The 14837-nt window shown below is 41.8% G+C and overlaps 1 protein-coding gene across 13 annotated transcripts in view; it reads right to left on the reverse strand.

Moving 5' to 3' along the window:
- DIP2B (disco interacting protein 2 homolog B) overlaps positions 1-14837 on the reverse strand; it is a 247780-nt gene that overhangs the window by 73615 nt on the left and 159328 nt on the right. For 11 of the 13 annotated variants that reach the window (XM_003252153.3, XM_030816574.1, XM_030816577.1 and 8 more), the window contains 2 exons: positions 3725-3937; positions 606-761 (listed from right to left, as the gene is read on the reverse strand). In XM_003252153.3, the coding sequence (XP_003252201.2) occupies positions 606-761; positions 3725-3937 (369 nt within the window). The remainder of the gene's footprint in view (positions 1-605; positions 762-3724; positions 3938-14837) is intronic. The other 2 variants (XM_030816579.1, XM_030816578.1) reach the window with 1 other exon arrangement.

Here is a 14837-nt window from a genome sequence, read left to right on the forward strand (position 1 = left end):
TCCTTCTCTTTCAAGTGGACCAAATATGCACACAACAAGTTTTATGACAACAGAGAACAAATATGGTACTATTATTAATACATAGCTTAAGGATTTCACCTAATCTTCCTTTTCAGTTATTCTTTTTTTCTTTTTCTTTTTTTGAGATGGAGTCTCGCTCTGTCGCCCCAGGCTGGAGTGCAGTGGCGCCATCTTGGCTCACTGCAAGCACCGCCTAATTTTTTGTATTTTTAGTAGAGACGGGGTTTCACTGTGTTAGCCAGGACGGTCTCGATCTCCTGACCTCATGATCCGCCCGCCTCGGCCTCCCGAAGTGCAGGGATTACAGGCGTGAGCCACCGCGCCTGGCCCTCTGTTATTCTTTTCTTTTTCCACATTTAGGTTTTTGTTCAAAGTATCTTCTGGAAGTATCCACTGAGTTCAATTCAGTGGCGGTACTGTCACTGTGCAGATGATGGAAAAAGGCACCCAGGATTAGTTATTAGTGGGCCGACTACAATGTAACCCTGCAGCTGCTGCTGGGCTAGTTGGGAGCTATCGTTCATAATTTGAATTTTTCTAGTTTAGTTTACACCACAATTGAACTACCAAAAACAACTCCTTACCGTCAGCTGTATCCATAAGGCTGGACCTGTTGGATCCTTTGTGCATGCCTTTAACTATCCCCGACGGGGGCAGGTCAATGTTTGCTGGGCGAATTGAGGAAGATGAGGAGGAGGAAGAGGTAGTTGTAGTGACATCAGGAGGAGCAGAGAAATTCTCTGAGAGGAGAAAACAAAATTTAGAATTATATTAGCAGCAAAACTAAGAACCTTCAAATCTTTGGGGTTTTGTTTTTTAACAAGGAAGAAAAGTACATAAATGGGGGCATTGGCTCTTGTAAAACAACCTTTAAAAATCACAATCTACTAGCAAGACACAATGGGAGAACAGTAAGTTAAGTCAGGGTATATCAGCTTTCCAAAATTATTATTTAGTAAGACTTGAGTAGCCTTAGTAAGATCAAATCACACGTTCAATGTTTATCAAAACATCATTTTCTACACAGAAAGGCTGGCAGAAATCCAGTGTTATAAAATAATCATAATAAAACTTGCAGTGACCTCAAAATGGAACCAAATAAGATCATAACTGGCTACTAATATTGTAGTCTCTCGAACATTTCTTGATTATAGTTTATCTAGAATGTTTCCCCTTCTACCAAAGGCCAAACTCATATCTTGAAAGTGGGTCAGACTGCACAAGTTTCCAGATGAAAAAACACTAGATAAAGTCCACTTTTAACTTTTAATTTGGATCTCCTTGACAGACAAGGTTCTTCCCTTGCTCCAAGTAGAGACTAAATAGTGTTATTCTACTCTACCACACATAGGGATTCTTTTTATTTTTGAGACAGGGTCTTGCGCTGTTGCCCAGCCAGGAATGCAGTGGTGCAATCACAGCTCACTACAGCCTCAAACTCCTGGGGTCAAGTGAGCCTCCCACCTCAGCCTCCCAAGTATGGGGACCACAGGTGCACACCACTACACCCAGCTAATATTTGTATTTTTAGTAGAGATGGAGTCTTGCCATGCTGCCCAGGCTGGTCTCGAACTCCTGGGCTCAAGCAATCCTCCCACCAATGCCTCCCAAAGTGCTGGGATTACAGGCATGTGCCACCACACCAGGTCTCAAGATTCTTAACATGGAGAAACTGAATGAGTAAACTGGAAAAGATCCCTGTTCAACAGGGACACGTAACGACAACAACAAAAAACACCACATAGTTTTTAGTGGCTTTCTGTGATTCTTGTAAATCATACATTTTCCTCCCTCTAATTTCCTTCTTCTAAGTTTTTTGTAAAACTTAAAAAAGGAAAAAAGCATAATACAAACAATTTCTAAAATAGATTTGGGGGTAAGGTCTCTATGCCCCTTAAGTCTGTAATTATCAGTTGAATAGTTTTTAAAGTTTTAAATATACTAACATGAGTATATTCCAGTATACCTTTCTGTAGAATAATGTGGTAACAAAAAGCACTAAAACAGACATTTTTATTCGGTCCAGCAATTCAAACTTATAGGAATATACGCTAAGGAAATAATCAGGCAAATGTACAAAGTTGTGTGTTCAAGCATGTTCAATCCAACAATTTTTATAATAGCAAAAAATTGGACACTATTTAATAGGGGAACGGCCAAATAAACCAGGGCAGAGAGTCACACAACAGTGTATATTGAAACCATAAAAATAATAGTGTAATGTAATGATGTAAAAGATGTTCATCACATACTGCTAAGAAAAGCAGGTTATTAACATTATGTTTAGGACAGTTCATTTTTGTAAAATCAAAACCAAAACCTTACATATATGTAAGTACAATATTATCCATGGCAGGTAGGATTATAGGTTATTTTACTTTTCTTTTACCTATATTTTTGAATTTTTCTATTAGGAACATGAATTACTCCTGTTACAACAAACATCCAAAAAGCAATAACGTGGATAAAATGGTTTCTGTGAGTAACTGAACCAATAACTTTTCACAGAGTAGTAGAAGCAATGAAAAATATAAGGTTAGATGAAACATCTTGTTAACAAAAATCCAGGTAAAAGTTAACTGGGTATTAGGATAACATATTTAACAAGTAATACTGGTCTCTTTTAGACAGATGTGGAAATAAAACCTCAGCAACCATGGCTCTGTTGCTCCACGACTGGAGAGGTGGTGAATACGCAAATCTTTGTAGCTGCTTCAGGAGGCTCAGGAAATGACAGGGCAGGGCACGGCAGAGCGAAGCGTGCAGGACGAGTCATCAGCTGTTGGCACATGGGTTTCTAAGGAGGGCAATCATACCCTCAAAGTAGCTATTTCTTTAAAAATTATAGTCTTGAATTGAAATTTTTCCAAGTTTTTCTTTTTTTAGAAATCAGTTAACAGAATAAAGATGTATTAGGTGACATAGACAGGTCACTGAGATGAAAATTAAGACACCAAAATGCACTGATTGTCAAGAAAAAAAAGGAAAGATATCACAGACACATAATGTTAACACACATTACTTGGTGTAATTTGTAACAACCAATTAAGCAAAAGCAGAGATCTGAGCTGTATGTTTATCTGCAGATGTCACAACTCTTTAAAAAAACACACACACAAAACATAAAGCAGGGGCAAGCAAAAGCTACACTCTGTATAGCAGCATCTGCAGTGTACTGATAGCAGCTCACAGAGTACCAATATCCTCGGCCTGCACATTCCAGTGTAGCAATATCACAGCAGCAAGGACAACAAATCCAGTCAAGACAAAAGTCCTCACTAATATTGGCTCGTTATAGATTTTGCTCAGGTTTAGTGTTTTTGGCTTAACAGAATATAGGTAACAATCCTGGGAAAAATCTAAGATGTTACATATTTTAACCTTTTAATAGATCGAATATTCTTCAGCTGGGATAACTCCACACTGAGACTGGTGTTATATCTTGCAGCTTGAGTATTGCTTATGGAAATAGCTATGGCTTCAGGTGGGCAAAACTATGCACCAATAATGCAGGTGATACCTATTATTCCTATGACAAATGTATTGCTGGTGTTTCCATCTTTGCCTCATTAACTGTCATGTTTTCTCTAATTCTTTTTTTTAGGCTGTACTGAAAAACCTAACACAAACCATAAACTATTTCCTGGATACTGGGAGCCAAATGGAATGTAATTTGGGCTTCTTGGGTAGATCCAGCTCCTACCTATTCGAGTATTGGCAAATACATCAGCTAGAGACCCACTGGTTCCTTTGACCTCTCCGTGGGACAGCGTAGAAGATGCAGATGAAGAAGTGGACGATCCCTGAATTGAACGGTTGATCCAGGACTCAGCATTCTGTAAGCTCTGTTGCAAGGCAGCAGAGAGCGCAGCTTGGCGTCTCAGAGAGCCCTCATCCTCAGAGGCCGAAGATGTGTCTGTGTGGAATTAGAAAAAAAGAAGTTCTCGATCCTACCTAGAACAGAGACTTTTCAGTTCTTGCTCATTGATCACACACTCAGTTTCGACACCAGCAAAACATTCGCATTCTCAAGGTAGATTAATATGTAAAGTTTCTCAAGAATCTCAAGGAAAAGTCTATGGACCAAAGCCTACAAAAATAAAATAGCCTAACTCCATAGGTAACTTTTAATTGTTTTCTTTTAAACTCTTTCAAAACATTTAAACTTTATTCCCTGCTTTTCTGTTGTAAGCTTAATCAGTATCTAAATTTTTCTAGTCCATCTACTTATGTTCAAATAATACTGAAGTACTTAATATGTCTTCCTGAATCTCTTCTTGTGATATGTTGCTACATTGATTTTGACAAAGTACATATTAGTCTCTAAGGAAATGATCTTGACAGGGAGACACAAAAACGTAATTCTTGTTAAAAACGTATTTGCCAGGCCGGACGTGGTGGCTCATACCTGTAATCCCAGCATTTTGGCAGGCTGAGGCAGGCAGATCACCTGAGGTCAGGAGTTCGAGACCAGCCTGGCCAACACAGTGAAACTCCATCTCTACTAAAAATACAAAAAATTAGCCAGGCATGATGGTGCATGCCTGTAATCCCAGCTACTTGGGAGGCTGAAGCAGGAGAATCGTTTGAACCTCGGAGGCAGAGGTTTCGGTGAGCCACGATCGCACCACTGCACTCTAGCCTGGGCAACAGAGCGTGACTCCAACTCAAAAACAAAAACAAAAAACAAAAAACATACGTGCCAAACAGTGAGCTAGGTGCTGGGGAATGAAGCGGCGTAAACAATCCTTAGCCTGGAGTTATTCATGGCCTTAGTAGGAAAGGCAGCCAGTCAGGGGGCACAGGTAAGCTTTCCAAGCATGACAGGAGAAGGCACAGCACCAGGATTTCTTTCCTTAATTTTCAGCTGGGGAAGAATTGTGAGAAATCCACTGATGTCTGTATTCAGCTTGGCTCTGACTTCAGGAAAATAGGCCTAAATTAGAAAAACGTGCTGGGGGGGTAAAAACTCAACCAAATATAGGGAAGCAAAAGCCGGGGAAAACAGAAGTCAGTAATTTATTCCAGGGTTCTAAGCTTATGAAGCACACAGTTAAAGAGGGCATTTGAGGCTGGGCGCGGTGGCTAACGCTTGTAATCCCAGCACTTTGGGAGGCCAAGGCGGGTGGATCATGAGGTCAGGAGATCGAGATCATCCTGGCTAACATGGTGAAACCCCGTCTCTACTAAAAATACAAAAAATTAGCCAAGCGTGGTGGCGGGGAGCCTCTAGTCCCAGCTGCTTGGGAGGCTGAGGCAGGAGAATGGCATAACCCAGGAGGTGGAGCTTGCAGTGAGCTGAGATCGTGCCACTGCACTCCAGCCTGGGTGACAGAGCAAGACTCCGTCCGGGGGAAAAAAAAAAAAAAAAAAAAAAAAGAGGGCATTTGGTCTAATGTGAGATAACCCTTTCTAAATGATTTCTGGGTGTTATGATTTACAATTTGTGGATTGAATTTCATTCAGTTTTTAAAAATTAAACATTCTGTGGTTAGTACTGCAGAACCCTTTCCTCTAACTCAGGTGACACTGTAGGTTCATGTTCTGCTTTGGTTCACAGAGCCAAATACATAACCAATGGGGCTGGAAAACTGCTGGCACCTCACAATGGGAACCTGAACAACCAAAGACTCATCTAATCCAGAAGTCAAATTCTGCAGGCCCAGAGCAAGAGAGAAAGTTAAAATAATGGGCCAGATGCAGTGGCTCAGGCCTGTAATCCCAGTACTTTGGGAGGCCGAGGTGGGTGGATCACTTGACGTCAGGAGTTCAAGACCAGCCTGGCCAACATGGCGAAACCCCGTCTTTACTAAAAATACAAAAATTAGCCAGGCATGGTGGTGCGCACCTGTAATCCCAGCTACTCAGGAGGCTGAGGCAGACAAGAATCACTTGAGCCTGGGAGGCGGAGGTTGCAGTGAGCAGAGATAGCACCACTGCCCTCCAGCCTGGGAGGCAGAGTGAGACTTCATCTCGAAAACAAAAACAAATATAATGACTATACCCTTGCTTCTTGTTCTGTACTACCTCCAACTTATTATTTCATATTGAGGAAGCTCTGAGGCCTGAGACTGACTGTTTTTGCTTTTTAAAAAGTACTAATCACAGCATGTAGCAGCAACTATGTCAAGTGCTAGGGGTTCTGAAGTGTATGAGTGCTTATGACACAGTAAGTGCCCTAAAAAGGCTTACAGGAGACACAGAAGCCCACGGATGATTTCAAAAGAATAAAACAGATGCTAAGAAATGGGAGTAATCAAAGGGTTTCGCAAGATGGGAACCAACCTCAGTCAGGGATTTCAAGTACTTCTTTGTACGTAGAGCAAAGACTTTGAAGAGTAAGGCAAAAAAATGAAAAAAATGAGGGTGGAGAGATAAATAGTGACCAGATCCCAAAGAGATAAAGTGATGAGGTCCATAAAGAAGAATGAGATCATGCAAAAGGGAGGTGATTAAAAGAAAATTTAAAGAAAAAAAGAAGTAATCACATCTGTACCCCTTTAAGGAAAGCATTTTGTAATAATTTTGTGATAATTTTCAGAAAATATTCTAACATTTCAACTGTACTCCAGGACACAAATATTCCTGTCTTAGCAAACACGTTAAAAAAAAAAAAGGGAGGAAGTCAGGAAAGGCCCATAGGACAGGTGAATTTGACCTTAAGAATAAAGTATTTTCAAGGTAAGTTATCTCAAGATTCCACAATCTCCATTGGATTTGTGGGCTGCTTTTATTGTATCATTTTATTGTATCATTTATATGTATTTTAATTTGTTTCAGTTTAAAATCAGAATAACCCAATTTTAAAAAGACAGTAAAACCAGTATTTTCATGATTAGGTTTATGGAAAATGGGTTTCATTATGTTTCTATATTGGATCAATTATGCAATTAGGTGTATTGTTTCAATTCAGTTATCCTGTTTGTCTGCCAGTCTTCAGTGTTTAGTGACTTACAACTATGGGGCAGCTTAGCGTAGTGGAAAAAAACATGGCTTTGGTGTCAGTCTTCCATTCAAACTCTGGGATTCACCTCTTACTAGCTATGTGACTTGGGGATAAAATTACCCATCTGAGAAGACTGTTTACTTATTTGTCCATCTGACAAACACACTAAGCACTACAGTAGTTGGTAGGAATAAAAAGTTGGGCAAGAAGACACAATCCCTATTCTTATGGGACTGAGATGAGTTAGAGGAGTTCAAGGCAGGCACCCAAGGAAGTAAGACCTAACCCAAGGCCTGATGGCTAAGTAGGGATTAGTTATGAAAGGCCCAGAGGTAGGGACAGTGCAGCATCAGGTTGAGGGGGCTGCACGCGAGAAAGCTTGGAGGGGACAGAAAACTTTTTGAAGATATTAAAGAAACAGAGACTAGCCAGAGCACAGACGCAAGACTGATAGTCATGGAGATGAGACTGGACAAGTAGGTAGCACTGGGCCACCATGGGCCTTGTAAGACAAGCTAAGGAAACTTGCCTTTATCCTAACCATAGCTGGGAGACCATGAGCAAAGACACTGTACAGAAAGCACCCATACTGGTGCCAGCCCATAGCACCTGGCCAATCAACATTAATTCCCCTTCTAATCCCCAGGAGAATGGTTAAAAGGAATGTGTATTTCTTTTTGATTTGGAACAACCTGAAATTTTTCCTAAGAGTAATTTAAATGGCTAATTGCTTCCTATAAACACGAAGGGAAAGACAGCAGAAACTAGGCCGGGCGCGGTGGCTCACGCTTATAATCCCAGCACTTTGGGAGGCCGAGGCGGGCGGATCACGAGGTCAGGAGATCGAGACCACGGTGAAACCCCGTCTCTACTAAAAATACAAAAAAATTAGCCGGGCGTGGTGGCGGGTGCCTGTAGTCCCGGCTACTCGGAGAGGCTGAGGCAGGAGAAGGCGTGAACCCGGAGGCGGAGCTTGCAGTGAGCCGAGATTGCGCCACTGCACTCCAGCCTGGGCAACAGAGCGAGACTCCGTCTCAAAAAAAAAAAAAAAAAAGAAAAGAAAGATAGCAGAAACTGACTAACGGTTGGTAGAAGAAAATAATACTGTGCCAAATCATGCCACCTGAGAAATGAGGTGCTTACTATGAATAACTCACCCTATGGTCACAGATAAGAAACTAGCCGCGTAAAGTTAAAAGATGATTATGTGGTGAAGTCTACATAAAATGTAGCACTGCTCTGGGATTGTATCTTTTTAAAAATCAAAACAAGGTCTCTTAAATATTATTATTTTAAAAGCAATTTGTCACCCAGGAAATTGTTATGAATTTGCAGAAATTTGGGCAAAATTAAATAATAGAAATTTATCATTTTCCTACTGATTCTGCTCTGATTAAAAATAAACTCATGACTGTTATCACTTATAAATAAAACATCTTCCCTAAGCTCTTATATATAATGAATACACAACAGAAAACAATTCTGAAAACATAGTTTGCCTTTCAGTTTATAATCTGCTGTGATTTTAACAAGGCACCATTGAATACTGGTCACCAGAAGCCTACAATCCCTTTATAACCAATTAGTAAACATATAAACAATTAGCATGTTGGCCGGGCGCATTGTCTCACGCCTGTAATCCCAAACACTTTGGGAGGTTGAGGCGGATGGACTGCTTGAGCTCAGGAGTTTGAGACCAGCCTGGGCAACATGACAAAAACCTGTCTCTACAAAAAATGCAAAACTTAGCTAAGTGTAGTGACGTGTGCCTGTAGTCTCAGCTACTTGAGAGGATTGCCTGAGCCCAGGAAGCGATCATGTCACTGCACTCCAGCCTGGGCAACAGAGCCAGACCCTGTCTCAAACGATCAATCAATCAATCAATCACAACATTTAGCTAGCTGATTTTAAGGGAAGAAAAGTGCCAAATTTGCTAATTCCTTTTTTTCTTTTGAGACAGGGTCTCCTGCCTCAGCCTCGCGAGTAGCTGGGACTACAGGCGCCCACCACCATGCCCGGCTAATTTTTTGTATTATTTAGTAGAGACGAGGTTTCAGCCTGTTAGCCAGGATGGTCTTGATCTCCTGACCTCATGATCCACCCACCTCAGCCTCCCAAAGTGCTGGGATTACAGGCGTGAGCCACCACGCCCGGCCTCAGGCAAGCTTTTTTGACAGGTTCCTTTTTTCTAATTCACCCAACTGCTAAAGATGCAAGTCCCTCCAGGGATCTCAATTCCAGCTTGCAACCTTAGACGGGCCCAAGGTTTTATTATTATAGTTAAAATTAAGGTCCCTGGTTTCCTGATTCTCCTCCCTACAGCCCAGCGGAAGTAAGCACCACCTCACCATTCTGATTTTCAGGGTTCATCATTCTCCCTTGCTCTTGTATACATTTTTTTAAAAGCTGGTTACATTTTATCCAGTATTTCCAAAAGAACATTTTTTTTCCTCTATCTTTCTAGGAGATAATTTTCAGGTTATCTAACTGATATGTCTAAAAACAGAAGTCTGGGCAAGTTATTGAGCCTCTCTAAACCTGTTTTCTCATCTGTAAAATGGGGTAGAAGACTGTTGAGTGAACTAAAAATGAAAAAAATATATGTTAAGCACTTAGCCCTTTGACTGGTACACTGAGGGCATGCAATAAATGGTAACTATAACATTACTCTTACCAGCAAACCTTAAATTTCACAATCAGGTATTGAAACAAATTCAACCGGATACAGTGGGTTTTTATTGTACTTTGACTTAAAGAACACTGGATGTTCACTAGTCTCTCAAGTAATTGTGGACCATTGGTCATACCCCACACCAATCACAAAATACACTATTAAAATGATCTGACTCTATTAATTAGAGCGCATTCATTATGGAGGGTCTGATTTGCCAACTTTGTTTACTTTGTGGTTTCGGTTAAAATTAGAATATTTAGGAAAGACTCCCCGACCTGCTAAATCAGCAGGTATTCTAAGTTCAAATTAACTGGCTGATACATATTTAGGACTATAAGCATTCAGAAGGCAACAGTTCTTTAATTTGGTTGTAAAAATGCTCATTCCAGTACCATGCACACACATGAGTATCTATTAGGGAAAGGGGAATTTTTTTTTTTTTTTTTTCAGTTGAGGTTTCACACTGTCACCCAGGCTGGAGTACGGTGCTGTGATTATGGTTCATTGCAGCCTTGACTCAAGTGATTCTCCCACCTCAGCCTCCTGAGTGGCTAGAACCACAGGCACACACTACCACACCCAGCTAATTTTTTTAAATTTTTATTTTATTTAGCACTATGAAGGAATTTAAAAAAATTATCTGTAGAGATGAGATCTCTTGCTATGTTGCCCAGGCTGGTCTCAAACTCCTGGGCTGAAAGGATCCTCGGCCTCAGCCTTCCAAAGTGCTGGGATTATAGGCATGAGCCGTGGCTATAAAGTAAAGAGAATTTTCTAAATAAACAAGACACTTGGAATAATGAACACAACCAAGAAGATTTTGAGTTTGACACTTAATTGCTATTTGACCTGGAGCAAATTACTTAGCGACTATGAACCTGCTTATTTCCTTATCTCTAAATCTGCCCTTCCTACTTTACAGAGTATTTATGAGAAACAAATGACACAGGGCAGTCATTAGTATGTGAAAGTTCTTTGCATACCATAATGTACTATAATTCCATGAAGCATTATTAAAGTAGGTTAAAAGGATAATATCCCAGTCTGTTCCTGGAGATCATATATAGAAATATAGAGCAGGGTGTGGTGGCTCATGCCTATAATCCCAACACTTTGGGAGGCTGATGTGGGAGAATCTCTCGAGCCCAGGAGTTTGGGGCCAGCTTGAGCAACATAGTGAGACCCCATCTCCATCTCTACAAAAAATAAAAATATTAGCCAGGTGTGGCAGTATGCACCTGCAGTTCCAGCTACTAGAGAGGCTGAGGTGGGAGGAGTGCTTGACCCTGGCAGGTTGAGACTGCAGTGAATTGTGACTGAGCCACGATACTCCAGCCTGGGTGACAGAGACAGTGTCCAAAAAAAAAAAAAAAGGAGGGAAATTCTCCTTGTCTTCTGGCCCTATGAATTACTCCAGCTACTCTCAAGCAGAGCCCTGTATGAGACAGACTTCTAAATTTAAGCCAGTTGAAATAGCTTACTGTGCTTTAGGGTCATTACGTGGTCTATTTGGTCATCTGTGCACTCTCAGAATGCAGCAACGGGTAAGTCCACAAGGGTGCAGAAAAAGCTTAGAGGGAAAAAATATATGCTGTAGTTTTTGCATTGTGTTTTTCTGTATGAATGAGTAATAGCATTACACAAAGAACCCCTACAAAGAAAGAGCTGAGGTAATTGCCTCATGACATTACTAAATGATTTCAGCACATAAAGGGAACTGGGTGGCAGTAATTCAAGCAGTCTAAAAGACTCTGAAAAAGGCCACAAGCACTAAAAGAACCATAGATTGCTACCAATTTAGAGAATTTAAATTTTCTAATTCACAAGATAGAAATTAGTGTACATATCAATCAGCAAATTTTAGGGTGACTGACATCTTATCATTTGAGAGTGATTTGTGGACAAAAGACAAATTATTTCCCATGCCAACTATTTACCATATTTTCCAGACTATATGATACTATAAATAAAGCCAAAATATCTGACATATTTTACTCCTTAATCCTTTTTATTAAATCCCTCAAAAAGAGCAGCTCTAAATTTTCATCAGTTCAGTAATTCAAACAGTTATGTATTGAGTGCCTCCCAAAGAAGCTGACTGGCTGGTGCACTGTAGAAGTTATCCCAGAAACCAGGTGCATACAGGACAGCAAGTGCAGAGTGAGAGCCTTGACCCAAGATGTGCTTTATGATGTACACTGTAACATCTCAGGCAGTGTACAAAGAAAGATGTAACTAAATCCTGTAAAATATTAGGCTAATTTTTCCCTGCAAGAGTGGCACAACTTTTTGTTTGCTATTTTTATTTTTTTAAAGAGATGGGGTCTCAGCCGGGCGCGGTGGCTCACGCTTGTAATCCCAGCACTTTGGGAGGCCAAGGCGGGCGGATCACGAGGTCAGGAGATCGAGACCACGGTGAAACCCCGTCTCTACTAAAAATACAAAAAATTAGCCGGGCGTGGTGGCGGGCGCCTGTAGTCCCAGCTACTCGGAGAGGCTGAGGCAGGAGAATGGCGTGAACCCGGGAGGCGGAGCTTGCAGTGAGCCAAGATTGCACCACTGCACTTCAGCCTGGGCAGAGCTAGACTCCGTCTCAAAAAAAAAAAAAGAGATGGGGTCTCACTCTATCTCCCAGGTTGGAGTACGGTTGATTGATCTCGGCTCACTGCAGCCTCGACCTCTGGGGATCAAGCGATCCTCCCACCTCAGCCTCTCAAGTAGCTGGAACCACAGACATGCACTACCACAGTCGGCTAACTTTTTAATTTTTTGTAGAGATGGTGTCTCACTATATTGCACAGGCTGGTCTCCTCCTAGGCTCAAGCAATCCTTCCACCTCGGCCTCCCAAAGTGTGGAGATCACAGGTATGAGCTAACACACCTGGCCACAACTGTTTCATTTATTTATTTGAGACGGAGTCTGGCTCTGTCGCCCAGGCTGGAATGCAGTGGCGTGGTCTCGGCTCACTGCAAGCTCTGCCTCCCGGGTTCACGCCATTCTCCTGCCTCAGCCTCCCGAGTAGATGGGACTACAGGTGCTGCCACCATGCCCAGCTAATTTTTTTATTTTTAGTAGAGACGGGATTCACTGTGTTAGCCAGGATGGTCTCGATCTCCTGACCTTGTGATCCACCCACCTTGGCCTCCCAAAGTGCTGGGACTACAGGCGCTGCCACCACGCCTGGCTAATTTTTTCTATTTTTAGTAGAGATGGGGTTTCATTGTGTTAGCCAGGATGGTCTCGATCTCCTGACCTTGTGATCCACCCACCTCAGCCTCCCAAAGTGCTGGGATTACAGGCGTGAGCCACTGCACCTGGCACCACAACTGTTTTTAGGTCACTTTTGTTTGGTTTTTTGAGATGGAGTCTCGCTCTGTCACCCAGGCTGGACTGAATGGCACGATCTTGGCTCAGTGCAACCTCTGCCTCCCAGGTTCAAGTAATTCCCCTGCCTCAGCCACCTGAGTAGCTGGGACTACAGCACCACCACACCCGGCTAATTTTTGTATTTTTAGCCAGGACAGGGTTTCACCTTGTTGATCAGGCTGATTTCGAACTCCTAACCTCCTGATCTGCCCACCTCAGCCTCCTAAAGTGCTGGGATTACAGGCATGAGCCACCGCACCCGGCTTTAGGTCACTTTGGTAGCTGGCCAGAAGCTGATTTTTTTTTTAAAGCTTTTAAATGGCAATGATTAATGTAAATTTTCTTCCTCCTCCCTTCCCTTGAACACAGCCTCGGCATTCTTCTACACTTCAGTGTTTCTGTGGCTATCAGAGTACATATGCGAGACAAAACCTATTCCACATCGCTGGGTTAGGCTGTAACAAGTTCTGGGAGATACTGATGTAGGATTAAACTACAACTAGGCATTGGAAACAGCCAATTGGTAGTTCTTAAGATCTTGGAGAGAATGGAATCAATTCCTAATGTGGGAAGAGCAAATTCTACTCCCTAAAATGAAAGGGGCTAATGAAAGCCTTATGATAAGAGTTCTTCCCACATTTCCTCACTAGAGCAAAGTATTTGTCTTAGGCATGTGTGTAATTGTTGCATGACAGCATCAAGACATCCCATGTGGGGGCTGTGTGAGAAATCACTACGCAGGGTGTGCTCAGTGTTTCCCCTTGTAGTGAGAGAATTCCTCTTCTATTTGACAACACAGATGTCCCTCACAGCACATGAAGGCTTCTCAAATACTATCCAGAGATCCCCAGAACAGGAGATAAATGGGTACAGAACCTTTTTATTACTCTGTTCTGCTGAATACAAGTCTTAGGAGAAAGGACTGTAATCTTTGGAATCATGAAATTATTATGTATAAAACACGTAATATGATCAAGAACATTAGGCCACAACTTCAAGGCTGCAGACAGAGGAGAACATTAGTGTCTAGAAATACAGAGGCCTGTAGTTAATTTCAAAGGACTACAGTCTCATTCAGCAACGAACAGCTGCGATTTGTTTCTAGAGTTGGTGAATTCCCCTCAGGCAGTGACTTTTGTAAAAGGGGATAAAAAAGGTTTCTACTCCTTCTGAGCATTTTCAAGGTCCTTTGCTGCATTCTCACATTTCACCCAAAGCCATAAGGGCAGCCTATTTACTCTGAAACTGCATGTCTTTGATACAGCTTTGGAGGGGATTATTTCCAAGAACTACATGTCATGCTGCTCCCTACCCTTTGCCATTTACTGCAACTGAACCCTCAGCCACACTGCAGTGTAATCTGCCAAAAAGGAATAGCTACTAAACTGAGAGCCCCCTTTGTCCATGAGGACCCAACTTGTGCTGCACTAATGTGGAAAGGAAACCATCCAAGATTTTCAATGAGTAGGTTTGAGGTATGCACCATTATAGACACAAACTGTCTTACTGTGATAGCCAGCTAGAGGTATCCTGTGATACATTCTGAGAAACACTTGAAGCCACAGAGCTATTTCTCTTTCAAACATATTGACACCACAGATGTGAAGAAAAAAAGCACACACAGTTAATGAGCCCACAGCATACCCAAATGCTCTGAAAAGTTAGCCAAAACCGAGAAGAAAACTATTAATATTAATCTGGATCAGGGAATAGGATCAGTATGAACAGCTCAACAACTTGACAGCTGTGAATCAAAGTCAACCACAAGGCAACCTAGGAATCTCCCCAAAGACGTAGTAAGTAGTTTAGGCCAAAAAAGTATGGGGAAG

This window comes from Nomascus leucogenys, chromosome 8 (assembly GCF_006542625.1).
Source record: "Nomascus leucogenys isolate Asia chromosome 8, Asia_NLE_v1, whole genome shotgun sequence".
Taxonomy (NCBI): Eukaryota; Metazoa; Chordata; class Mammalia; order Primates; family Hylobatidae; genus Nomascus; species Nomascus leucogenys.